The sequence below is a fragment of the Hemiscyllium ocellatum genome, chromosome 26, assembly GCF_020745735.1.
Source record: "Hemiscyllium ocellatum isolate sHemOce1 chromosome 26, sHemOce1.pat.X.cur, whole genome shotgun sequence".
In the NCBI taxonomy this organism is placed as follows: Eukaryota; Metazoa; Chordata; class Chondrichthyes; order Orectolobiformes; family Hemiscylliidae; genus Hemiscyllium; species Hemiscyllium ocellatum.
In genome coordinates this window covers 8,603,998-8,631,804 of record NC_083426.1, presented here as the reverse complement: position 1 = coordinate 8,631,804, position 27,807 = coordinate 8,603,998, and the positions used below count along the sequence as shown (strand labels likewise).

The 27,807-nt window shown below is 45.0% G+C and overlaps 1 protein-coding gene across 2 annotated transcripts in view; it reads left to right on the top strand.

Annotated features, from left to right (window-relative positions):
* cntn2 (contactin 2) overlaps positions 1–27,807 on the top strand; it is a 224,344-nt gene that overhangs the window by 174,965 nt on the left and 21,572 nt on the right. For both annotated transcript variants that reach the window (XM_060845329.1, XM_060845328.1), the window contains exons 15-19: positions 3,140–3,298; positions 17,889–18,038; positions 20,279–20,349; positions 22,824–23,058; positions 25,233–25,348. In XM_060845329.1, the coding sequence (XP_060701312.1) occupies positions 3,140–3,298; positions 17,889–18,038; positions 20,279–20,349; positions 22,824–23,058; positions 25,233–25,348 (731 nt within the window). The remainder of the gene's footprint in view (positions 1–3,139; positions 3,299–17,888; positions 18,039–20,278; positions 20,350–22,823; positions 23,059–25,232; positions 25,349–27,807) is intronic.

Genomic DNA, 27,807 nt, shown 5'->3' with positions numbered 1-27,807 from the left:
GCAGTTATTCCCTATTTAAATAATATTCAGCTCTTCTGTTCTTCCTGTCAGAATGCATACCTTCCCATTTCCCCACATGGACATGGTTCAAGAACAACTAGGGAATTTTGTTTTTAATGGGATTCAATTAATAATTCTGGAATTGACAGCTAGTCTCAGTGATGATGACCATTATAACTACTACTAATTGTTGTAAAAATCTGTCACTAATATCTGTTATAAAATAAAATCTGCTGTCCTTACCTGGTCTGGCCTACATATAATCCAGACCACAGGAATGCTGTTAACTCTAAATGCCCTCTGAAATGGCCCTGGCAAGCTATTCGGTTCAAGGGTAAATAAGGATGGGTAACAAATTGGAACATGTCATAGAGACATATGAATAAGCAATTCAGCTCTTCAAACTCACACCATAGAACACAGAACAATACAGCACAGAACACGGTACTTGGCCCTCGATGTTGCACCGACCTGTGAACTATTAGATTAGGCACCCTACAGTGTGAAACAGGCCTTTCAGCCCAACAAGTCCACACTGACCCTCCAAACAGTAACCCACCCAGACCCATTTCCCTCTGACTAATGCACCTAACGCTATGGGCAATTTAACATGGCCAATTCACCTGAACTGCACATCTTTAGACTGTGGGAGGAAACCGGAGGAAAACCACGCAGACACGGGGAGAATGTGCAAACTCCATACTGACAGTCACCCGAGGCTGGAATTGAACCTGGGACCCTGGTGCTGTGAGGTAGCAGTGCTAACCACTGACCCACCATGCCGCCCAACTATTCTCAGCTCATTCCCCCTACACTATCCCAAAATCATCCATGTGCTTATCTAAGAATTGTTTAAATCTCCCTAATGTGGCTGAGTTGACTACATTAGCAGGTAGAGCATTCCACACCACCATTTAACATGCTCCTGGCTGATCCTATCCTGGTCTCAGCTCCACTCTCTTGCCTGCTCTCCATAGCCCTTTATCCCGCTTTTCATTGGAAACATATTTATTTCTTTCTTGAACCTGTTGATTGATTCAATCTCCACTGCACTCTGAGTTCCACAGACTCAAAACTCTCTGAGAGAAATAGTTTCTCCTCATCTTAGTTTGGAACCTACCTCCTCTGATTCTACAGATGTAGTTTTTTGAATGCATTCCAAGAATATCAGCATCACTGGCTGGGCCAGCATTTTCTGCCCACCGCCAATTGCTTGTGGAGCAGTTAAGTGTCCATTATGTTGCAGTGTGTCTGGAGTTGCATGTAGCCCAGACCAAATAAGGATGGCAAATTTTCAGCTGGGTTTTCCCAACAATTATTGTAACCATTGGATGCTAACTTCCAGATTTTAATTAATTCAATTTCCACCAGCTACCATAGTGGGATTTGAACCTGGGAATTACCTGGATCTCTGGATTAACAGAATAGCACTAATATAAATAACTCTATCTCCTCCCCTTAAGTTAGGTTTTTAGAATAAAGAGTTGGTGTTGGTTACAGACCAGATACAACTGCAGATTTGGTTGTTTCAGCTAAATGCAGTAAAGCTCATGTGTGTCCGAGCTCCAGGAAGAAACTATTGCAGTTCCAGTTTGAAGTCCTGGGTGACATAACCCTATAGAGGTGTTAGACTCAAGGATACTGCTATGAGCACAATATGAGAGGTACTTTGGCCACTTTGAGAGGTACTAGGGATGTTTTATGTGCTATATAAAAATCGTTTGTTTCTTATCGATTTGTAAAGGAGTATTTTGGGATTAATTGGACTTTACTTTCACAGTGTGTTTAAAATCTTTGAACTTGCACGAAACACAGAGGGTTTGGATTGTTCTATTTTATCATTTGGTTAAAAAAAATCTTCAGTTTTGATATTGAAGCAAAATCTATTGCATATGTTTCAGCAAGAGACCACTTCATTAAAACCAAAACAAGTAAAGTCATGACCTATCAAGCTAGGTCACTGTCAGGGATCTGACTTTTCCATTGATAACGGGTCAGTTGAGGGCTAGTTGATACTGATGATGCAATTAAAACAAGCGATCAGAATTCACAACCTAGTTATACACAAGCATTAAGATAAAAAAAAGGCTAAAGTAATAACATGATTGCATAATTATGAATATTTCAGTATGCAAATAAATACAGCAGGCTGGAAAATGTGCGTCTCCAAAATTTACAGAATAAAAAGGAAAGGTCTACTTAATGTTGAATTTCATTTGAAAGCACATAAATCACGTTTCATGAAGGTGAGTTCAAAATAATTGGCAAAAGAATTAGTGGGAAGGTGCAGCAAAATTTTCTGTTAATTTTTCAAGCAAACTAAAAATGTGATGTACTATTCCATTGCATCTTTCATGAAACAAAGAGATTTCAAAGGGGACTAATTTGCACAGTTATGGTGCATAAACAGGGATTTGGGACCAAATTAAGCAGCTATTTTAACAGATCAACAAACACATTATCAGCCTAATGGCCCATTTTTGTGTTGTAAGATTCTACAAACCTAAGGCTGACAAAAAAAGAACAGTGTAAATGCCAGATACCAAATTTTCACAGAGAAATGATGGGCTCATTGTTTCAGCCTGTTCCTGTGCAATTGTACTTATTTCTTTCAATCCCAAGGTTAAATCTTCATTCCCCAATCACATTTTAGAATATTACATTTTGTCTCTTGCTTGCATCCCAGTGCAGTTGTTCCAAGATATCTAATATCTTTTCCAATTCTAGATATGCTTGCATCAATGATTGTACATTCAACTGTTTCATTTTTAAGCTCTGAAATGCCCCCCCCTAAAATTCTCATTTTCATTTCCAAGTCCCTTATCATTCTCTATCCCTATATCCCCCTCCAGCATCACAATCCACCACGCTCTCTGTGTTCCTCCACGTTTGGCTTCTTGAGCACCTCCGATTTTAGTCATTCCCACCATTGGCTGCTAATGCATTTAGAAGTCTCCACCCTAGAGCTCTCTGCCTATGGGAAATTCCTTCAAACCCACCTCTTTGTCCATATTTTTGGTCACCTAGCTTGATATATGCAGTTGTATCTCAGTGTCAAATTTTGTCTAATAATTCTCTTGTCAAGAGGATTTTCGACATTAAAGGCACTATATAAATGCAAGGTATTGTTGCTTTCCAGGTCCACCCGGTCCTCCAGGAGGTGTTGTGGTGAAAGAAATTAACGATAGTTCGGTGCTGCTGAGTTGGAGCAGAGGCTATGATAACCACAGTCCAATTGGCAAGTACATAGTACAAGCCAGGACATCACTCTCTGATGAATGGAAGACTGTCAGAACAGGTATAGCCAGCACTTTACTAGATATATTTTCCCTGTTTAAAGGTTTTGGGGGTGATGATGCCATTTGTATTCATTTTTCAGAGACAAAGGCAAACGCGTTAATGTTTTATTAGTCACATTGTTAAGTTTGTTAATGTCTTTACTTAAGGTTAGGAGAGACAGATGATGGTTATTAATTACATCCATAGAGGCAGGGCTGTTGTGGTGCAATGATAATGTCTCTACCTCTGAACCTGAAGGTCTATCTCTGAACAGGTTGATTAAAAGGAATCCACATGTAGAGGACAGCAGGGACAGTGGGTGTGGGATGAAAATTGTGAGGTTGAGGAAATCAATATATTCGAAAAGAAAAGATACATCTCCTGTTTCCAGTCTTGTTCATTGGCTTGAAATCTATTAACCTTGGGTATCGAGGCAGATCCTCAGAACAAATAAAATGTTACTGAATTTAAATTTTAATTTTAATTCAGGGAAAGGTGCACCCACACTTCCAGCTTTGGCAATCCAAAAAATATGAAGTTAATCATTTTTAGCAATGTTTCACATAAGAGACTTTTAAATGGGTATTCTAATGTGGTAGTGTTCGTCATATTATTTAAGGGAACGAAAAATATAAGTTGTCCATTGACTTGGGAAACCAAGAAAATAAAAAAAGTATAGTTAAAAGCACTTCAGCAGCTGCAACACTGTCACTCATAGAAGCCATGATGTGGAGGTGCCGGTGTTGGGCTGGGGTGGACAAAGTCAGAAGTCACATGACACCAGGTTATAGTCCAACAGGTTTATTTGAAATCACAAGCTTTCGGAGCGCTGCTCCTTCATCACTTCACCTGAAGGAGCAGAGCTCCTAAAGATTGTGACTTCAAATAAACCTGGCATTGTGTAACTTCTTACCAGTAGAAAAGGATGAAAAATGTTGTGGACTGACCTTGCCATGGTGAAGGAATTGTTGGAAAGAAAAGAGATTTCTAAGTAAAACTGATTGAGACAAGCTATCAATTGTCAGATTATTTCACCTAGAAAAGTTCTAACCTGAAGAAATGATTAGATACCTTCAAAGTGGAGCAACTTGGGTTACAATGAAAATATGGGATAGTGTGTTATCAGAATACAGATGGTAATTTTGTCTTTAATCACTTTTGTATTATTTCGGCATGTGGAAAAAATGACTTGAAAAGAATTGGGAATACAGGATCTATTAATGATTGGTTGTGTTATACTGTGCAATGTGAAGGATGCATAAAACACATTTTGTTTTAAGTACTCATGAGATGTCTGAAAGTAAAAATTGGAATTGAAACAAAAGAGGAGAATCTGGTCCTTTTGCCTAATCTCTTAAGAGAATCATTTTTTTTCAAGTTCTCCAATAAGTGCAAAAAGATTACTACAGTTGCTGGAAAAGCATTGAAAACAAAAAATGCTGGAAATCGCAGCAGATCAGGCAGCATCTGTGGATTTTATTTTTGTTTTCAGAAGATTAAGTTAGTCTCTTTTTTGTTTTTGATTGTACTTGTGGTGGTTTCATTTCTCATAAAGGGACTGCCAAGTCCACCCTCCACACTGTTGAGAGTTCAAGTGCAAAGGTGTTATGAATTTTCCCCGTGACTACACCGTACTGCCAACAACCAGCATGGTTGTGGAGGTGGGGTGGAGAGAGATTACTGAAATCAATCATTTTAAATTCACCACAGCGAGATTTCTAGCTGATCCACACAAAAGGCCAAAGCAAAATTTACCAGGAGCAGCTTGTTGGGAATGTAGACCTTTCTTTCATCTGGAATAATTGGCTGTGGGTGGCAGTGCGGAGGAGGAGAATGCTGTTTGTTTGTTTTTTTTCTGTTCTGCTGGTGTTGCATCTCATGAAGATATTGAACTTTCAGATGCAGGAGAATGTTCAAGGATTCCCAGACCTCGGGCGAATGTGTGGGCTGAGGCAGCAAACCCAGCCTACACAGCACTCCCAGATTCCCTTACAGATTCCACAAACCGAAGGTTAATCACCAGGCAACTGCTACAACCAAGAACCCAGAGAAAAATTAAAGGGCTTGCAGAATTAAGGGCAGTGAAAGACCCATTTATGTTCTAATTTTGTTTCAACACTTCATTTGATTTGAAAGCTACGGCTCAGTTTGTACCCCTCTCCAGATACATAATCCAAGGCTGGTTAGAGATAATGTGTAAAGGTATGGGGACAAAGCAAGAAATGAGCACTGGATAATGATGCTCATTTGAAGCACTGGTGTAGATAGGATGACCTCCTTCTGTACAGTAACACTTCTGCAATAACCTTTTTTCTGTAATGTGTCAATGAAATTGTGGGTGTCATTGGCTGGGCCAGTGTTTATTGTTCACTCATATTTGCCCAAAGATGCAAACACATTGCTGTGGGTCTGACATCAAAGGTAGACCAGACTTCCTTCCACAGAAGAAGTTAGTGAATTGATTGGGTTGTACAACAATGGTTATGCAGCCACGTTGAACTTGGGCAGTGTTGCAGAGCAGAAAGACCGAGAGATTCCGGTACATAATTCTTTGAATTTTGCGTCACTGTAGACAGTGTGGTTAAGTAGGCATTTAGCATGCTTGCCTTCTTTGCTCAGACCTTTGAGTAAACGAGTTGGGAGCTGAAAATGTGTTGCTGGAAAAGCGCAGCAGGTCAGGCAGCATCCAAGGAACAGGAAATTCGACGTTTCGGGCATAAGCCCTTCTTCAGGAATGAGGAAAGTGTGTCCAGCAGGCTAAGATAAAAGGTAGGGAGGAGGGACTTGGGGGAGGGGCGATGGAGGTGGGATAGGTGGAAGCAGGTCAAGGTGAGGGTGATAGGCCGGAGTGGGGTGGGGGCGGAGAGGTCAGGAAGAAGATTGCAGGTTAGGAGGGCGGTACTGAGTTGAGGGAACCGACTGAGACAAGGTGGGGGGAGGGGAAATGAGGAAACTGGAGAAATCTGAGTTCATCCCTTGTGGTTGGAGGATTCCCAAGCGGAAGATGAGGCGCTCTTCCTCCAACCGTCGTGTTGTTATGGTCTGGCGATGGAGGAGTCCAAGGACCTGCATGTCCTTCGTGGAGTGGGAGGGGGAGTTAAAGTGTTGAGCCACGGGGTGGTTGGGTTGGTTGGTCCGGGTGTCCCAGAGGTGTTCTCTGAAATGTTCTGCAAGTAGGCGGCCTGTCTCCCCAATATAGAGGAGGCCACATCGGGTGCAGCGGATGCAGTAAATGATGTGTGTGGAGGTGCAGGTGAATTTGTGGTGGATATGGAAGGATCCCTTGGGGCCTTGGAGAGAAGTAAGGGAGGAGGTGTGGGCGCAAGTTTTGCATATCTTGCGGTTGCAGGGGAAGGTGCGGGGAGTGGAGGTTGGGTTGGTGGGGGGTGTGGACCTGACGAGGGAGTCACAGAGGGTGTTGTCTTTTCGGAACACTGATAGGGGAGGGGAGGGAAATATATCCCTGGTGGTGGGGTCCGTTTGGAGGTGGCGATCACCAGACCATAACAACGCATTTCAGAGAACACCTCTGGGACACCCGCACCAACCAACCCAACCACCCTGTGGCTCAACACTTTAACTCCTCCTCCCACTCCACCAAGGACATGCAGGTCCTTGGACTCCTCCATCGCCAAACCATAACAACACGATCATCTGTTGCATCCACTGCACCCGATGTGGCCTCCTCTATATTGGGGAGACAGGCCGCCTACTTGCGGAACGTTTCAGGGAACACCTCTGAGACACCCTCACCAACCAACCCAACCACCCCGTGGCTCAACACTTTAACTCCCCCTCCCACTCCACCAAGGACATGCAGGTCCTTGGACTCCTCCATCGCCAGACCATAACAACACGACGGTTGGAGGAAGAGCACCTCATCTTCCGCCTGGGAATCCTCCAACCACAAGGAATGAACTCAGATTTCTCCAGTTTCCTCATTTCCCCTCCCCCACCTTGTCTCAGTCGAATCCCTCGAACTCAGCACCGCCTTCCTAACCTGCAATCTTCTTCCTGACCTCTCCGCCCCCACTCCACTCCGGCCTATCAACCTCACCTTGACCTCCTTCCACCTATCACATCTCCATCGCCCCCCCGACCCCCCCCACCAAGTCCCTCCTCCCTACCTTTTATCTTAGCCTGTTGGACACACTTTCCTCATTCCTGAAGAAGGGCTTATGCCCGAAACGTCAAATTTCCTGTTCCTTGGATGCTGCCTGACCTGCTGCGCTTTTCCAGCAACACATTTTCAGCTCTGATCTCCAGCATCTGCAGACCTCACTTTTTCCTAAAGGAGTTGGGAAGTCATATTGAGGTTGTACAGGACATTGGTGAGGCCTTTTTCAGAGTACTGTGTCCAGTTGTGATCACTGGTCCAGTGATGTTAGCACTACACCATCATTACCCCAGCAATGAGAGCAGGCCGCAATGTTGGAGTTGTGATTTTTCAGATGACACGTTAAACCAAGACCCCATCTGCCTGCTCAGATATAAAAGATCCCACTGATGCCAGATGAACAGGGGAGTTATCCCCAGTGTCCATTCCAATATTTATCCAGAATTATAAAAATAAATAAATATCTGACCATTTCGGCAGGGTAGATGTTTCCACTAGTCAGACTCTCTTGAACTCTCTTGGGATGTAATTACAGAATAAGGGATGCTATTTTCAAAGTGAGATGTGAAGGAATTTCATCTCCCAGAGGGTAATGAATATCTGGGACTCTGTACCCCGGAGAGCTGTGGAGGTTAGATCACTGGTAGTATTTAAAAAGGAGGGCGATAGATTTTTGAACTATCGAGGAGTTGAGGGCTATGAGGAACTTGCATAATAGAGGAATCGAAGCCTGGGACAGATCAGCCATGATCTTATGGAATGGTGGGGTAGGGTGGGCTTGAGGGGATGAAGGGCCTAACTTGCTCCTATTTCTTATAGTCATTGAATTATAGAGTCAGACAGCATTGAAAGAGACCCTTAGGTCCAATCAGTCCACACTGATCATGGTCCGAAACTAATCCATTTCCCCCTGCCTGAACTTGGCCTATAATCCCTCCAAACATTTCCTATTTATGAACTTATCCAAATGTCTTTTAAACATTGTAACTGTACCTGCATCCACCTCTTCCTCTGAAAATTCATTGCACACACAAACTACAGTGTCTGCAAGCTAGTTGCCTCTCATGTATTTTTTACACCTGAATCCTCTCACCTTAAAAAATATAATGCCCCATCTTGAAATACTCCACCCTCAGGAAAATACACCTGCCACTCTCTTTATTTATACCCCTCATGATTTTATAAACCTCAATCTCCTATGCTCTAGTGAAAAAAATCCCAGCCTGTTCAACCTCTCCTTATAACTCAATCCTTTCATTCCCAGAAACATCCTAGTAAATATTTTCTCCAGTTTAATAATATTCTTCCTATAACAGGGCGACCAGAACTGGACACAGTACTCTAGAAGAGGTCTCATCAAAGTCCTGTACAACCTCAATATGACGTCCCAACTCCTTTACTCAAAAATCTGAGTAATGAAGGCAAGCGTGCTAAATGCCTACTTAACCACCCAGTCTATGTGTTCTTATGTTATCAGATTGCTGTCTGTGGATTCTTAGTTAGAAATATATGCTGGAATCCAAAGTAAACAAACAGGAAGCTGGAAAAACACGGCAAGCAGGCAGCATCAGGAGGTAGAGAAGTCAATGTTTCGGGCATAACCCATCCTCAGGACTGAGGGGGTAGGTGTAAGGTCAGCTGCAGATAAAGGGGGCGGGTGTGTGGGGGAGGGTTTTGGGTGGGGAGACGGATGAATGGGCGAGGTAGTGATTAGTGAATACAGGTAGAGAGTACAGCCCAGTTGGTCAATGGGAGGAATTAACCTGGTTGGTGGCTGGAAGGAAGGGGTGGCCAGAGGAATGGTACAAGGAGGAGGGGCTGGAAAGGAAATCGGGGGATGGGTTGGAAGGTTAACTGAAATTTGAGAATTCAATCAAGAGTCTTCTGGGCTGCAGGCTGCCCAGGCAGAAGATATAGTGTTGTTCCACCAATTTGCGGTCTGATTCACTGTGGCAATGGAGGAGGCCAGGGATGGTCAGATCAGAGAGGGAGTGGGAAGGGGAATTGACGTGGGCGGTGACTGGAAGGTCAAGTCAGCCCCTGAGGGCCTGGCTGAGGTGCTCTGCGAAACATGCCTTTAGTTTACGTTTGGTCTCGCCGATATCAAGAAGACCACAACAGGATCACCGGATACAGTAAGCTAGGTCAGAGCAGTGGCAGCTGAAGTGTGGATTCTTGGCTGAGCACAAATTGACTACAGTATTTCCCAAATTACAACAGTGATTACTCTTCAAATGTGCTTAATTGGTTGGAAAGCTCTTAGAGACATTCGATGGTTACGAAGAAACATGATATAAATCCTTTTCTTTTATTGATGCAGACATAGGGAAAGGAAAAAGCGTTGTTGGACTCGAAACATTAACTTTGCTTTCTCTCCACTGTTGCTGCTAAACTTGAGTTTCTCCAACAATTTCTGAGAGGGAAGGGAGGTTGTTTTGAGGGCATGTGATGAAACCTCCAGGAATGCACCTACTGAGGTTTGTCAATGCCTCCTGCCCATCAAGTAGTTGAAACACCACACACATACCTCCCCACCTTTCTCTGCATCACATTCCTGGCAACTAGAGGCATGGAACTATTAGAAGTGATATGGTTAGGGTTAGGTGGTTATTTGGCCCAAGTGGTCCATGCCAACACAAAGACATCCCAATAACCTTTCTAATCCCATCTTCCTGCACACAGCCCATAGCCCTGCAGTGTAAAGCACTTAAGGTGCAGATCCAGCTACTATTTGAAAGAGTTTAGGGTCTCAGCAACTCAGGCAGCAAATTCCAGACACCCACCATCTTCTGTGTAGGAAAGTTTTTCCTCAAGTCTCTCTAATCCTTCTGCCATTCAGTGTGAATCTCTGACCCTTGGTGTTTGAACTCTCTGCCAAGGGAAACAGGTTGCTCCTGTCTACTCTTCTGGAGTACTGTGTGCAGTTTTGGACACCCTGTTATAGGAAGGATATTAATAAACCAGATTTATCAGGACGTTGCTGGAAATGGAAATTTTAAAAATATATGAGGGACATCTTTTTACACAGACAGTGATTCGTGTGTGGAATGAATTTCCAAAGGAAGTGGTGGATGCAGGTACAGTTACAACATTTAAAAGACATTTAGACAAGTATGTGAATCGGAAATATTTGAAGGAATATGGGCAAAGTGCAGGCAGGTGGGACGTGTTTAGTTTGGGAACATTGTCAGCATGGACTGATGACTGCATTGGCGCCACCTCGTGCTCCCGCAAGGAGGTTAAGCAATTCATCAACTTCACCAACACATTCCACCCTGACCTTAAATTTACCTGGACCATCTCTGACACCTCCCTCCCCTTCCTGGACCTCTCCATCTCCATTAATGACGACCAACTTGACACTGACATTTTTTACAAACCCACCTACTCCCACAGCTACCTGGATTACACCTATTCCCACCTACCTCTTGCAAAAATGCCATCCCATATTCCCAATTCCACCGCCTCTGCCGTACCTGCTCCCAGGAGGACCAGTTCCACCACAGAACACACCAGATGGCCTCCTTCTTTAGAGACCGCAATTTCCCTTCCCACGTGGTTAAAGATGCCCTCCAACGCATCTCGTCCACATCCCGCATCTCTGCCTTCAGACCCCACCCCTCCAACCGTAACAAGGACAGAACGCCCCTGGTGCTCACCTTCCACCCTACCAAACTTTGCATAAACCAAATCATCCGCCGACATTTCCGCCACCTCCAAAAAGACCAGGGATATATTTCCCTCCCCACCCCTTTCCGTCTTCCGCAAAGACCGTTCCCTCCGTGACTACCTGGTCAGGTCCACGCCCCCCTACAACCCACCCTTCCATCCTGGCACTTTCCCCTGCCACCGCAAGAACTGTAAAACCTGCACCCACACCTCCTCACTCACCTTTATCCAAGGCCCTAAAGGAGCCTTACACATCCATCAAAGTTTTACCTGCACATCCACTAATATCATTTATTGTATCCGTTGCTCCCGATGTGGTCTCCTCTACATTGGGGAGACTGGGCGCCTCCTAGCAGAGTGCTTTAGGGAACATCTCCGGGACACCCGCACCAATCAACCACACCGTCCCGTGGCCCAACATTTCAACTCCCCCTCCCACTCTGCCGATGACATGGAGGTCCTGGGCCTCCTTCACCGCCGCTCCCTCACCACCAGATGCCTGGAGGAAGAACGCCTCATCTTCCGCTTCAGAACACTTCAGCCCCAGGGCATCAACGTGAACTTCAACAATTTCCTCATTTCCCCTTCCCCCACCTCACCCTAGTTCCAAACTTCCAGCTCAGCACTGTCCCCATGACTTGTCCGGACTTGTCCTACCTGCCTATCTCCTTTTCCATCTATCCACTCCACCCTCTCCTCCCTGACCTATCACCTTCCTCCCCTCCCCCATTCACCCATTACTCTATGCTACTTTGTCCCCACCCCCACCCTCCTCTAGCTTATCCCTCCACGCTTCAGGCTCACTGCCTTTATTCCTGATGAAGGGCTTATGTCCGAAACGTCGATTTTGCTGCACTTTGGATGCTGCCTGAACTGCTGTGCTCTTCCAGCACCACTGATCCAGAATCTGATTTCCAGCATCTGCAGTCATTGTTTTTACCTGGTTGGACCAAAGGGTCTGTTTTCATCCTGTCCGAATCCAGGACCTCAACTGTTTCAACCCTCAGCCTTCTCTGTTCCAAGGAAAATGACCGCAACCTCTCCAATCACCCCTTCCACATACAATTCTCCAGCTCTGGCAACAGGCTGCACCTGAACCAGAAGGGCACCAATATTCTGGGAGGTAGGTTAGCTAGCACTCTTCGGGGGGGGTCTAAACTAATTTGGCAGGGGGATGGGATCCGGACTTGCAGTCCAGCAAGTAGATTAGTTGTTTTTCAGGATGCCCAAGAATGTAGGGAGGCTGTGGAGAAGGTAGCACTGACAGGGAATACTTGCGGACACAGAGATGGGCTCAAGTGTCTATACTTCAACGCAAGAAGTATCAGAAATAAGGTGGGTGAACTTAAGGCGTGGATCGGTACTTGGGACTACAATGTTGTGGCCATCACAGAAACGTGGATAGAAGAGGGACAGGAATGGTTGTTGGAGGTTCCTGGTTACAGATGTTTCAGTAAGATTAGGGAGGGTGGTAAAAAAGGAGGGGGTGCGGTGTTGCTAATTAGAAATGGTATAACGACTACAGAAAGGCAGTTCGAGGGGGATCTGCCTTTGGAGGTAGTATGGGCTGAAGTCAGAAATAGGAAAGGAGCAGTCACCTGAGATGTGGAGAAACAGATTGGAAAACAGATTTTGGAAAGGTGCAGAAGCCACAGGGTAGTAGTCATGGGCGATTTCAACTTCCCAAATATTGATTGGAAGCTCTTTAGATCAAGTAGTGTTTGTGAAGTGTGTCTAGGAAGCTTTTCTAACTCAGTATGTAGATTGTCCGACCATTGGGAAGGCCATATTGGATTTGGTACTTGGTAACGAACCGGGACAAGTGATGGGCTTGTTAGTGGGTGAACATTTTGGTGATGGTGACCACAATTCTGTAACTTTCACCTTGGTTATGGAGAGAGATAGGTGAGTGCAACAGGGTAGGTTTTACAATTGGGGGAAGGGTAAATACGATGCTGCAAGACAGGATCTGAGGAGCATAAGTTGGGAGCATAGGCTGTCAGGGAAGGATGTCATTGAAATGTGGAACTTTTTCAAGGAGCAGATACGACGTGTCCTTGATATGTATGTACCTGTCAGGCAGGAAAGAGATGGTCATGTGAGGGAACCTTGGTTGACGTGGGAGGTTGAATGTCTAGTAAAGAGAAAGAAGGAGGCTTACATAAGGTTGAGGAAACAAGAGCATTGGAGGGATACAGGATAGCCAGGAGGGAGCTGAAGAAAGGGGTTAGGAGAGCTAAGACAGGGCATGAAAAATCTTTGGCGGGTAGGATCAAGGATAACCCCAAGGCCTTTTATGCGTATGTGAGAAACATGAGAATAACGAGAACGAGGGTAGGTCCGATCAAGGACAGTAGTGGGAGACTGTGTATTGAGTCGGAAGAGATAGGAGAGGTCTTGAATGAGTACTTTTCTTCAGTATTTACAAATGAGAGGGACCGTATTGTTGAAGAGTAGAGTATGAAACGGATTGGTAAGCTAGAGGAGATACTTGTTAGGAAGGAAGATGTGTTGAGCATTTTGAAAAACTTGAGGATAGACAAGTCCCCCGGGCCTGACGGGATATATCCTAGGATTATGTGGGAAGCAAGAGAGAAAATTGTAGAGCCGTTGTCAATGATCTTTTCGTCTTCACTGTCAATGGGGGTGATACCAGGGGACTGGAGAGTGGTGAATGTTGTGCCCCTGTTCAAAAAAGGGAATAGAGATAACACCGGGAATTACAGGCCAGTTAGTCTTAATTTGGTGGTAGGCAAAGTAATGGAAAGGGTACTGAGGGATAGGATTTATGAGTATCTGGAAAGACACTGCTTGGTTTGGGACAGCCAGGACGGATTTGTGAGGGGTAGGTCTTGCCTTACAAGACTTACTGAATTCTTTGAGGAGGTGACCAAGCATGTGGCTGAGGGTAAAGTAGTGGATGTAGTATACATGGATTTTAGTAAAGCATTTGATAAGGTTCCCCATGGTAGGCTTATGCAGAAAGTCAGGAGGCATGGGATAGTGGGAAATTTGGCCAGTTGGATAGAGAACTGGCTAACCGGTCGAAGTCAGAGAGTGGTGGTCGATGGTAAATATTCAGCCTGGAGCCCAGTTACAAGTGGAGTTCCGTAGGGATCAATTCTGGGTCCTCTGCTGTTTGTAATTTTTATTAATGTCTTGGAAGAGGGAGTCGAAAGGTGGGTCAGACAATATGAAGGTTGGTGGATTTGTGGATAGCGAGGAGGGCTGTTGTCGGCTGCAAAGGGACTTAGATATGATGCAGAGCTGAGGAGTGGCAGATGGAGTTCAACCCTGTCAAGTGTGAGGTTATCTATTTTGGAAGGACAAATAAGAATGCGGAATACAGGGTTAACGGTAGGGTTCTTAGTAAAGTGGAGGATCTTGGGGTCTATGTTCATAGCTCTTTGAAAGTTGCCACTCAGGTGGATAGAGCTTGTAAGAAGGCCTATTGTGTATTAGCGTTCATTAGCAGAGGGGTTGAATTCAAGAGTCGTGAGGTGATGTTGCAGCTGTACAGGACCTTGGTAAGGCCACATTTGGAGTACTGTGTGTAGTTCTGGTCGACTCACTTTAGGAAAGATGTGGAAGCTTTGGAGAGGGTGCAGAGGAGATTTACCAGGATGATGCCTGGAATGGAGAATAGTTCGTACGAGGATAGGTTGAGAGTGCTAGGCCTTTTCTCATTGGTACAGCAAAGGATGAGAGGTGACATGATAGAGGTTTATAAGATAATCAGGGGAATAGATAGAGTAGACAGTCAGACTTTTTCCCCGGGTACAACAGAGTGTTACAAGGGGACATAAATTTAAGGTGAAGGGTGGAAGGTATAGCGGGGATGTCAGGGGTAGGTTCTTTACCAAGAGAGTGGTGGGGTCATGGAATGCACTGCCTGTGGGAGTGGCAGAGTCAGAATCATTGGTGACCTTTAAGCAGCAATTGGATAGGTACATGGATAGGTTCTTAAGCTAGGACAAATGTTCGGCACAACATCATGGGCTGAAGGGCCTGTTCTGTGCTGTATTGTTCTATGCCCTATGTTCTATTCTGTAAATCATTTCTTCACTCTCTCCAGGGCAGTTCTGACCTTCCTGTGATGTGCTGACCAGAACTGCACACAATACTCCAATTGTGGCCTCACCTTTCAGAACTGACACTTTTTGAGCTGTTGGGTTTTTGGCCCCCATTTTACTTTTGAAAATTGGAGCCTAACATCACAATGCGGAACCCTGAATCAATTGGAACTGCCTCTCACTGCAGGCACACAAGGTGTCTCAATGGAACTGGGGCAGGTAGTTAGCAGTGTCCAGTAAAATCATTGCCAGCATTCTCAAAGATCCATCCATCCCATTGCTTTTCCACAAGTTCTACTATCAGGGAGAAGGTGCAGAAGCCTGGACACATGCACCAGATGGTTTCAAAACAGTTTCTACCCTACTGTTGTTAGAATACTGAATGGACCAACAAACTCTTAACATTCACCTGTACCTGTGATTTTGTTTTTTCTGCTGTTTACCTAATATTTACTTACCTATGCTACCTAACTCTGATCTGCCCCTACTGCTCGCAAAACAAAGCTTTTCACTGAGGCTTGGTACACGTGACAATAAATTCAATTCGATTACATTCAATTCAAAATACTGTCGATGCTAGAAATGGGAAACTAACACAGAGAATGGCTATCATGAGGGGACATAATTTTAAGGTGATTGGAGGAAGGTTTAGGGAAGATGTCAGAGGTCAGGTCCTTACACAGAGAGTGGTGGATTCATGGAATGCACTGCCAGCGGTGGTAGTGGAGTCAGAGACATTAGGGACATTTAAGTGACTCTTGGAGAGGCACATGGATGATAGAAAGATGAAGGGTATTTAGGTTATTTTGATTTGAGAGTAGGATAGAAGTTGGCACAACATCAAGGGCTGAAGGGCCCATGCTGTGTTCTATGTTCTATGTTGTAGAATGCTGAAAAAATGCTGCAGGTCTGAAGAAGACCTAGAAAAATGAACTCCGTTTCTCAGTCCACAGATGCAGCCAGACCTGCTGGGTTTCTCTCGTGTTCTCTGAGTTTGTTGAAGTAAAATTGAATTGAATTAGCTTTATTCTTACATGTACTCACAGACGTATAATGAAAAGTTTGCAAGTTGTCACTACAGCACCATTTCGGGTACAAAGGTACCGAGTTACACAATCTTAGATACAAAGCAGAAAAATAAGGAAAACAAATTTTAAGAAGTTAGATGTTGCAGCTCACTTTCACACTTTTGCAAATTTGATTATCCGCATGATAAATATTGTGCATCTTTCTGCCCACTGTAACTCCAGTACGCGTTCAGCTGAAAAATATGTGCAGTGTGTATGTGCAGCACAGTACGCAGTCATGTATTGTCCGTGGCGCAGTTAGCTGTTTTCACCGTTTGTGAAAATCACTGACTGTGATATTTTTAGGGAACACACACATCTGCTCACCTCCCCTCTCAACTCTCACCTCCACCTCCCCCCCCCCCCCCCCCCCCATCCCCCCACCCACCTCTCCACTCCATTCAAGTTGACATTTCCCTGGCCCCTAGTGCCAAGGGCATCCTGGGGGTATAGCCCTATGAACAAATTGCCCCAAGGAGATAAGCACTGAGAACTGATCACCAAGTGTGGGCATCGCAGCTAAACCCAACCCACCTCTCTGCTGTCCTGGCCTTCCCACCCACTTGCTCTTCAGGAGCATTCGGCCGTGAAGGGGAAGGGGGTTCCTGGCAGATGGAGCCCATAGTGGTAGCAGCTTTGACAGGCAACAGAGTGGCTTGCATTTATGTAGCGCCGTTCACAATCTCAGAGTATCCCGCAGCCCTTGTCAGTCATTTAAGTTCCTTCTGAAGTGCAGTCAGTGTGAAATGCAATGTAGGAAATTGAACAGTCAAATTGCACACAGCAAGGTCCAACAAATCGCAATACCATGTTTCTTTTCGGTTGGAGGCCAGGGACACAGAGAGAATTCCCTTGCTTATCCTCATAATTTTGCAGCAGGATCTCTTACATCCACGTAAGTGGAGAACTGGGGTGTCGATTCAATCAATCATTTGGAAGGTGGCACCTGCAATAGTGTGGTACTCACCCCACGACTGGGTGTGCCAGTCTGGATGCAATGCTCAGCTTTCTGGAAGGGGAGCACATGGCATTCTCGCTCCGAAGCGAGGGGGCTACCCACTGAGCCACAGATGATCCGAACTAGAAGCAGTAACTGGGATCTTGCTCTTCATTAATGGCTCAGTAGACATTCATTCACCAGTAGATGCAGGTTTTCAGTAAAAACTGAAAGTAGCGTGGATGTTGTAAATCGGAAGCAAAAACAGAAATTGCTGGAAAAGCTCAGAAGATTGGCAATATCTGTGGAGAGAAATCAGAGTTAACATTTCAGATCCCGTGACCCTTCATCAGAACTGATGGTAGCTAGGAGAGTGTCATTTTTATTGCAGAAGATAGAGTGGGGGGAGGGGGGTAAGGAGTAAACAATAGGTGATTGGGGATAGAGCCCAAAGAGAGAGAATAGTCGGAGAGAGTGGGCAGTGATCTAGCTCGGAGGGTGAATAGCTGTTAATGGGGACTGTTAGTGGCTAACAGTGGGTGGTGTGTAACAGCAGACAATGTGATAACAAGGCTTGGTGTGTGGGGATTGGGGTAAGGACTTGGGAGAGCTTGAGCCCTCAAGTTATTGAACTCGATTTTGAGTCCAGAAGGCTGCTGTGCCCCCTAAGCTGGGAATGCAGTTTTTGTTCCAATTTGTGCAGTGGCCAATGTCTAACTCTTCCCTTTTGAACTGCACCTGACAAGTTCCACAACACATTGAGGGCAATGCGGAGACCGCCTGGGTAATCAACCTCACGCCGTGGATGGATTACGAATTCCGAGTCATCGCGAAGAACATCCTGGGGACCGGTGACCCCAGCCTGCCCTCACAAACGATACGCACCAGAGAAGCTGGTAAGTAGCCTCGCCTTTGGCACCACCAGCCTTCAGTTGTGACCTCATAGTGGCTTTTTACAGAAACTTGATATAAACGCGGGGGACCCCAGCCAACACTCTGGCACTCTGCAACTAAGAGTCAAAAAAAAGCTGTAGGTGCTGGGAATTGGAAACTCAGCAGATCAGGTAGCATCAGTGGAGAGAAAGAGAAAGAGAGAGAGCTCTCAGCTGGATTTTCATCTCCGGGGTGGTAGAGGGAGCCAGTAGAATTCCTAGAGCTTGACGCAGTCACTTTGAGACAAAGTGTGCTGAAGACCAGAATTGGCAGTGGGCTGCAGTCAGGGCAGCTGAACTGGGAAATCTTTCAGAGACAGGCTCTGGGGTTCACACACACACCAGCGTGGGCTGTTTTAAAGGCTTGGCTTGATGCTGTGGGGCTTCACTTCAATAATAATAATGAAATGAAGGTCCCCTAATCCTACCCCTTGAACACACTCACACCCCACCACAAAACCCTTCCCCCCCGCCCCCCACTCCACCCCATCATACATATTTGCCATGTACCAGTCATCTGTACTCCAGGACATCTCTGTATGAGTTCCTCAGGGTAATGTCCTAAGTCCAGTCATCTTCGGTTGCTTCATCAATGACCCCTCCATCATTACGGTCAGAAGTGGAGATGTTCACTGATGATTGCACTATGTTCAGCTCCATTCCTGAATCCTCAGACATTGAAGCAGTCCATATTCAAATGCAGCAAGATCTGTACAATATCCAGGCTTGGTCTGACATTTGACAAGTAATATTCACACTACACAAATGCCAGGCTAAGACCATCACCACCAAGAGACAATCTAACCACCGCCCCTTGACATTCAGCGGTGTTACCATCACTGAATCCCCCACTGTCAACATCCTGAGAGTTATCATTGATCAGAAACTCAACTGGACTCACCACATGAATGCAGTGGCTGCGAAATTGGTCAGAAGCTGGGAATACAGTGACAAGAAACTCTCCTCCTGACTCCCCAAAGCCTGTTCACCATCTACAAGGCTCAAGTCAGCTGCAGCCCCAACAACACTCAAGAACCTTGACACCCCCCAGGACAAAGCAGCCCTCTTGGTGGTGTTACATCCACAAGCATCCACTCCCTCCACCACCAATGCTAAGTAGCAGCAGAGTATGTACTATCTACAAGATATATGCAGAATTCACCAAGCCCATGACCACTTCTATCTAGAAGGACAAGGGAGGCAGGTACATGGGAGCAAGTTCCCCTCCAAGTCACTCACCATCCTGACCTGCAAATATATCGCTGTTCCTTCACTCTTGCTGGGTCAGAATCCTGGGATTCCCTCCCTAAGGGCAACCCACCGCAGGTGGACTGCAGCGGTTCAAGGAGGCAGCTCACCCACACCTTCTTAAGGGGCAACTAGGGATGGACAGTAAATGCTGGCCCAATCAGCAACTCCCACATCCCAAAAATGAATAAATAAAAAAAAATTCATGTCGTCCACCATACCCAGTTATTACATTTCCATGCCCACTGACTCACTATACTCTGTATATAACCATTGAATTCTATAGTGAAATAGTTTCTGTAAAAAAAATGCTTTTAAAAAATCATTCATGGTATCTTGCTGTTTTAAAAACAGGTCCTTTAACTACAGGGCATTGGAAAGCCAATTATCAAGAACCTTCAAAACATCACAGCAGATATTCGAACCTTCAATTTTGTGTAAAAAAAATGCAGCAGATTTTTTTTATTAACTGGCATCAATGGGACCAGGCTGGTTTATCAAATATTCCAAATAATCAGGAGGTACACATAACCAGAGTAAACCCTGACTAAGACATCAGCATCTCTTAAAACATCTATGTAAGACCATCAACACACCTCCTAAAATCAATGAAAAACCACACAGTAAGCAATAAAAATATAGTGCAGCATAAATACTCATAGATCACGATATTTGAGGTAAACAATGTTTGCCAGTAAGTCAAGAGTGCCAGTTGATAAGATGCTGGTTAAAACAAAGTTTGCTGAATTGTGTTAATGGCAGCAGAGAGCTAGATCTGTCAAACTAGTAATGTTTTCCTTGGGGGTCAGATGTGCTAACAGTCTAATGGATACCCAACCTCTCAGCCAAGAATACATCATGAGCCAAATGAAGCTTTTGTTTATCTTGATGTTGGATATAGTCTCTTAGACAGCTCCTTTCTTACAGTTAAGTATATTCCAATTTGTGTTTCCTAGCTCCAACAGTTGCTCCATCAAACATTAGTGGAGGAGGTGGAGATCAGCACGAGGTGACCATGTTGTGGATGGTATGTATTAAAAGGGGTTCACATCTGGAACTGGGATGATCCCAGGCTTACAGTGGGAAGGCTCTCCAACTGAAAACTACAAGATATAGATTAGAAGCAGAGATTCTAGACAAAAGTAATTCCTTTATTTTCGACAGTGAAAGGCAAGGCCTTTATTGTCTCTTCCTTCTTGCCAACACATCAGGGACAAATACACAAATACAAAAAAAAAATCACAAATGAGGCTAAAGGTTGCCTGAATACTTTGTCCCAAAGAGCAATGACTTTGTGGTCTTTTTCATTATTTTATCTCACCTTATCACCTGGTGATCAGCTTCCACTCCTTTCTATCCATGTACTTATCAACTTCCCGTTATATTAATTATACTCTCGTCTCTGCCATTCTCTACAGTAGCAAGTTCCACATTCTAACCTCTGTGTTTATAAAATCATGTTGGATATAGGTAAGGTGAATGACAAGGGTCTTTTCCCTAGGGTAGGGGATTTCAATACCAGGGGGCATGTTTTTAAGGTGCGAGGGGAAAGATTTTAAACAGACATAAGGGACAATTTTTCTTTTAAGTGAAGGGTGGCTCATGTGTGGAATAAACTTCCAGGGGAAATGATGGATGCAAGTACAGTTACAACAGTTAAATGCCATTAGATAAGTACATGAATAAGAAATGTTTGGAGGGATATGGGCCGAGTGCAGGCAGGTGGGAGTAATTCACTTTGGGATTATGGTCGGCATGGACTAGTTGGACCAAAGGAAATATATCACTCCAGACTCAATGGGATGAATGGCCTAATTTCTGCTCCTATGTCATATGGTCTTATGGAGACAGTGATATATCACAGCGTAACAGTGACATCAGCTATCATGTGTAAGAGATTATGATGAAAGGATGGAATTGTCTGCACTAGTGAGGGAATGAGAGAGAATAGGATTTTGTCCAATTGTATAAAGAAAAGTGTTTGCAGAAACCTATTGGGGCCAGAGACAAGCCATTGTTAGGTAAGGAGAAACTGTTACAGGTCACAAACTATTAGCAATGTCAAGGATAGACAACTCTCCAATGTGCAGAGCTGAACTCAAGCCATGGAATTACCTGAAATGAAAAAAAAAGGATTGTGGGAAGGGATTGCAAGTCGTGAGTTCATGGAATGCCCTGCCAATAGCAGTGATGGACTCTCCCTCTTTATGGGCATTTAAACGGGTATTGGATAGGCATATGGAGGATAGTGGGCTAGTGTAGGTTAGGTGGGCTTGGATCGATGCAACATCGAGGGCCAAAGGGCCTGTACTGCGCTGTATTTTCTATGTTCTATGTTCTATGAAAAGGGAATGGGATGAGCTGAACTGCTCTTTGAGAGAACTGGCACGGATTTAGTGGGCTTGAGGACCTAACTGTGCCAATACCATTCTGTGAATCTATTCGGTCACCCCTCCATCTTCTCCTTTCAAAGTTAAAGAGACCCATCTGGTCAGACTCACCTGATCATTATGAAATGCTGGGCCTCTAGATTTGGTTTCAGCATTTATGTAATCTGGAAAAGAAAGTTTCAGGCAGCTGCTGGACTCCAGGCCCTTTGGCTCTGAAATGCCTGTGAGTTTGGATATTGGAGGATGCCACATTCATCCAAAATAAAACAAAGATGTTGGAAATCCGGAACAAAGCAGAAATTTCTGGCCTGGACTGGACCTGAAATGTTAACTCTGTTTCTCTCTCCACAGATGCCGCCAGACCTGCTGAGTTTCTCCAGCGATTTCTGCTCTTGCTTCACCTTCACTTGTTATGTGCCAGTCATTCAAGCACACATTGAAATGCCTATTGAAAGTCATTGATGGATCACAGACAAATGTTAAAGATGAAGCTAGAATCACTGGCACAAGTAAAGAACAGCTCCTCTGGGCGAAGCAGGGGCCCCATAGAATCATAGAACCCCTCCCCCCCCAAGTATGGTAGCAAGCCATTCAATCCACACCAACCCTCGAAAAAGCACCCCCACTCCATCTCTGCATTTCCCATGGTTAACCCACCTACCCCGCACATAATAGACATTTTAGTTTGGCCGATCCCCGTAACAGGAAACCCACACAGATTCGGGAAGAATGTGTAGACTCCACACAGACAGTCACCCAAGGCTGGAATTGAACCTGGGTCCCCAGTGCTGTGAGGTAGCAGAGCTAACCATTGAGCTACAGGGCTTCCTGTGGGTGGGGATGAGGGTTTGAAATGCCTCTCTAAACGTTAAAAATCACATAACACCAGGTTATAGTCCAACAGATTTATTTGGTAGGACAAGCTTTCAGAGCGCTGCTCCTTCGTAAGGTACAAGGAATAGTGCTCCAAAAGCAAGTACTTCCAAATACACCTGTTGGACTATAATCTGATGTTGTCTGATTTTTAACTTTGTCCACCACAGTCCAACACTGGCATCTAGACATCATTTCTAAATGTTGACTTCCCTATTTAATAATGGATTCATTTCAGCCCGTGCCACGTGAGTACCAGAACGGTGATGGTTTTGGTTACATCATCACATTCCGAAAAGAAGGGACAAAGGACTGGAAAAATGCAAAGGTTCTGGGAGCTGATTCCTCACGATACGTTTACCGGAACGATACAATTGCATCATACAGCCGATTCGAAGTGAAGGTGAAGGCCTTTAACAATAAAGGGCAGGGGCCGTACAGTCAGAGTGCGATTGTCTACTCTGCAGAGGAAGGTAAGCCTGATGATCCCATCCTTCTGAAGTTACCTGCGCTCAAGCCCTGAATTTCAAAACATCATTTACACTTAGGCAGGGCAAACACCAGAAGGATGTTCCCAGTGACCAAGGAGTCCACAGTCTCAAGCATACGGGTCAGACCAAGATGAGGAAAAAAGTCTTCACCCAGAGAGTGGGAATTGTCTGCCACAGAAAGCAGTCACGGTCATAACATTGAGTGTTTTCAAGAAGGCATTAGGTATAGTTCTCAGGGCTAAAGGGGTCAAAGGATGGGAGGCAAAAGCAGGAACAGGGGACTGGTTTGGATGATCAGTCATGATCCGACTGAATGGTAGAGAAGGTTTGAGGGGCGGAATGGTCTACTCCTGTTCCTATGTTTTTATCTTTCTTCCCATACAGTTGGACAATTTATTCAGAGAATTACAGCATGTTAGGAGGCAGTTCAGCCCATTATCTCTGGACTGGCTCTTGAAGTGAGCTATCCAATCAGTCCAATTGCATGCTCTTCATTGAGATAGAGATTTCAAAGGCAAGGATGAGTTGGAGAGGCTGGAGTTGTTCTCCATTGAGAACAGAATGGTAAAGGAAAATTTGACAGCGAGGATCTGAGCACGGTAGGTAAGGAGACTGTATTTCCATTGACAGAGGGGTCAAGACCTATAAGATAATGAATTAAGGTGATTAGCAAAGATGAAATTGAGTAAAGTATTTTTATTCAGCAAGAGGTTGCAATCTGGAATTCACTGCCTGGGAATGTGGTAGAAGCAGATTCCATTTTTTTTCTTTCCAAATTGAATTGAATAAAGTGCAAGAAATGATTGCAGGGCTGTGGAGAGAGGGCAAGGGAGCGAGACTAATGGAATTGCTCTTACAATCAGCCAGAATGGTAAGATAGACTGAATGGCCTCCTATTTTGTAATCTTTCAATGATCCTCTCACCATCATTCAACAATTTTCTCCCAATCAGATATTAATCCGATTTCCATTTCAATGAGGCAATTGGGTCTGCTTCCACCAGCCTATCAGGAGTGCAATCCAGGTTATGTGCACCAAATATCAAAATTCTCCACATTTCCCACCTGGACATGATTTAGATTAAACCTGTGGTCCACGGCTTATTGACCTTTCTCTCAGGGGACACAGGTTCTCCTTACTTACTCTGTCAAAACCCTGCAAAGTTTTGAACATCTTTACAAACTGCCCACGCCTTCTCTACACAACAGAGAATGCTCCCAACACCACCTTCCCAGCATCTCCAGTCTCTCCAGGTAACTTCCTCTACACCCAGATTACCTCTCCAGGTAACATCCTGCTATCCCAGGTTACCTCTTCAGTTAATGTCCTGCTATCCCCAGGTTACATCTCCAGATAACGTCCTGCTATCCCCAGGTTATCTCTCCAGGTAACTTCCTGCTATCCCCAGGCTACTTCTCCAGATAACATCGTGCTATCTCCAGGTTATCTCTCCAGGTAATGTCCTCCTATCCCCAGGTTATCTCTCCAGGTAACTTCCTGCTATTTCCAGGTTACCTCTCCAGGTAACCCCTGACTGTGAGGTTTAGAATTAGAGAACATTGTGTTAGAGTAAAAGGGAGGGAATTTAGGACAGAAATGAGGAAGAACCTCTTTACTAGAAGATGACCAGTCTTCGGAGGAACTGTGGACGTTCAATCATTGAGTAAGTTTAGTGGGAGATTGATAGATTTTTGATACTAATTACATCAAGAGATATGGGGATAATGCAGGAATATGGCGTTGAGGTACTTGTTCAGTAATGATTTAAAATGGCAATGCAAGCTCAAGGGGCTAAATGGCCTACTTTTCTGCTCCCAAGTTCCTGATTGTGGTCATCCATTTCTAGCAAATCCCTTGTGCATCCTCTCCAAAGCCTTGTCATTCTTCCTAAAGAGTGGCTTCAAGAATTGGACATGATGGACAATGAATGCTGCTTCAGCATGAGGAATCATAACAGAAGGCAGTAAGACCAAATGGACATCCATTGCCTCACACCACCCTGAACTGTTCGCCAAGAGGGTGAACGCTGGAAATGTAAATCACATAATGCATCCTGTCCACAGGACGGAGGCCACTCATTGTTCAGTCTGATGGTCCACTAATCTTCATACTCATCTCTCAACAAACCACTCACCAATCTTTCTCGCTCCCCTCAGAACCAAGTGTTGCCCCCTCTGAGGTATCAGCCCAAAGCCTGACCTCTTCTGAAATCGAGGTGAGCTGGCGTGCTGTCGAACAGGTCACCATGAATGGTATTCTTCTGGGCTATGAGGTGAGTTGCTGATTGGTCAATCCCTTTTCCCATTGAACTGGATGCTCTGTATGTGGTCAAATGCGATTTGTGAAACATGAAGATGTAACTGATCACATGACTTTGTCATAAGGTTCGGGGGGGATCTGATTGACAGGTATAGAGATGGGGGTTGGGGGTGGGGGGTGTTGTTGGGGGCAGGGACAGAATTCAAAGTTTGGGAGAAGATTTGTAGCTCGGGTGCTCGTTGTTGTGGTTCTGTTCGCCGAGCTGGGAATTTGTGTTGCAGACGTTTCGTCCCCTGTCTAGGTGACATCCTCAGTGCTTGGGAGCCTCCTGTGAAGTGCTTCTGTGATGTTTCCTCCGGCATTTATAGTGGTTTGTCTCTGCCGCTTCCGGTTGTCAGTTCCAGCTGTCTGCTGCAGTGGCCGGTATATTGGGTCCAGGTTGATGTGCTTATTGATTGAATCTGTGGATGAGTGCCATGCCTCTAGGGATTCCCTGGCTGTTCTCTGTTTGGCTTGTCCTATAATAGTAGGACACTAAACAATACATAGAACAAACAGGAAGACAGCTAATGGTCCGCATCCATGAACACCAACTAGCCACGAAACTACATGACCAGCTATCCTTTGTAGCCACTCACTCAGATGACAAGCAACATGAGTTCGACTGGGACAACACTACTATTATAAACCTACTGGACTATAACACGATACTGTGGGATTTTTAACTTTGAAACTAAGTGTGGAGGGGACAGCATTTATGCTATAGCGTAGGGGAGAGGGTGGTGTGGAGGTAGAGAGCGTAGGGTGCTAGTGGAGAAAAGGTGCTGATAGTTTACATTAAGTGATCGGAATGTGAGAATGGCAGAACAATGGTGTGTCTCCTTCCAGACTGGAAAGGACAGACTGTCCCACTTGGGTGGTGGGGGGTAGGTGGGGGTGGGTGAAGAGAGAGGATATGGTAACAGAATGTAACAAGCTAAAAGAAAGGGAGGAAATGGTTCACAATTTGAAGGTCTTGAACTCAATAGTAAGTCCAGAAAGCTGTAAAGTGCCGAGCCTGAAGACGAGATGTTGTTCCCCCAGTTTGTGCTCTGATTCACTGGAACTCAGCAGCATGCCGAGGACAGACATGTGGGTACACAAGCAGGATGCTGTGTTAAAATCACCAGCTACGGGAAGGTCAAGGTCAGACTTGTGCACAGACTGGAGGCATACTGCAAAGCGGTCACCCAGTCTGCGTTTGGTTTCTCCTATGTAGAGTAGGCCACATTGGGTGCAGCGAATACCATGCACAAGGTTGGAGGAGGTGCAGGTCAAATGCTGTTTGGGCCCTTGGATAGGGAGCAGGGAGAAGGGTAGGTGTTGTACCTGCTGCGGGTACATAGGAAAGTGCAGAGGGGAGGGGGATGGTGTTGATGGTTGTGGAATGGTCTAGTGTGTCTCAGAGGGAACAGTCCCTGTGAAATGCAGACAGGGGATGATGCGTTTGGTGATGGCATTCTGCTTGAGTTGTCTGAAATGACGGAGAATGATCCTTTGAATGCGGAGGCTGGTAGATGAAAAGTGAGAATAACGGGAACTTGATCACGTTGTTGTGAGTGATGGGAAGGGGCAAGGACAGATCCTTCCAGAAGCAGAACAATGATGAAGTGTCATTTAGACTTGAAATGTTAGCCTGCTCTCACTCCATGGATGCTGCCTGACACGTAGTGATCTCTGGCATTTGTTGTTTTTGGTACAGATTCCAGCATCTGCAGTAATTTGCTTATAAATTTAGAGTAGTTTCTTTTTGCCAGTGCAGACTCAATGGGCCGAAGGGCCTCTTCTGTACTGTATGATTCTATGATCAGGAAGAGGGTAGACATCAGTCTAAGATGAGCGTGTGAAGAGGAAGGTCTTACACAGTGCAATTGAGAGCTGATTGACAACTTTCTGAGTATTGATGTAAATAAAGGAGTGTTGTAGTACAAAAGAAGTTGAAGTGTCTCATTTAGTGATTGGAGCCTCAAGGACAACATGTATGCAGTCACATGCTGCTGCCTGAGATACTGCAGAGTAATATCTCAACGTGCAGGAGACAAGAAACAGCATTGTACAGGGACGTGGACAAAAAATCCTCCCAGTCACTCATGACGGTTTCTCATCATGCTTCGGATAAATTCACGTCGCAGGAGCTCAGAGGAATTTCCACTGCCCATGATAACGCACTAAATGACAATGCAGTGTGTGCTCCCCATGCATGCTGCCATTCAGGACAGCGACTACAGTCATCTACACACAGGTAAACAACAGCACGGTGATTCAACAGGAATCCAGGTAATGCTAATGTGCCTCTGCACGCAGATAGGTGACATCACTTTGTTCCTGTTGATGGTATTGTGTTACACTATAAAACTCACAGCCAGGCCAAAACAAATCCAGCACCAAGGCAAAGACTAGATCCAACATCAACAGAAACCAATGACTCACACA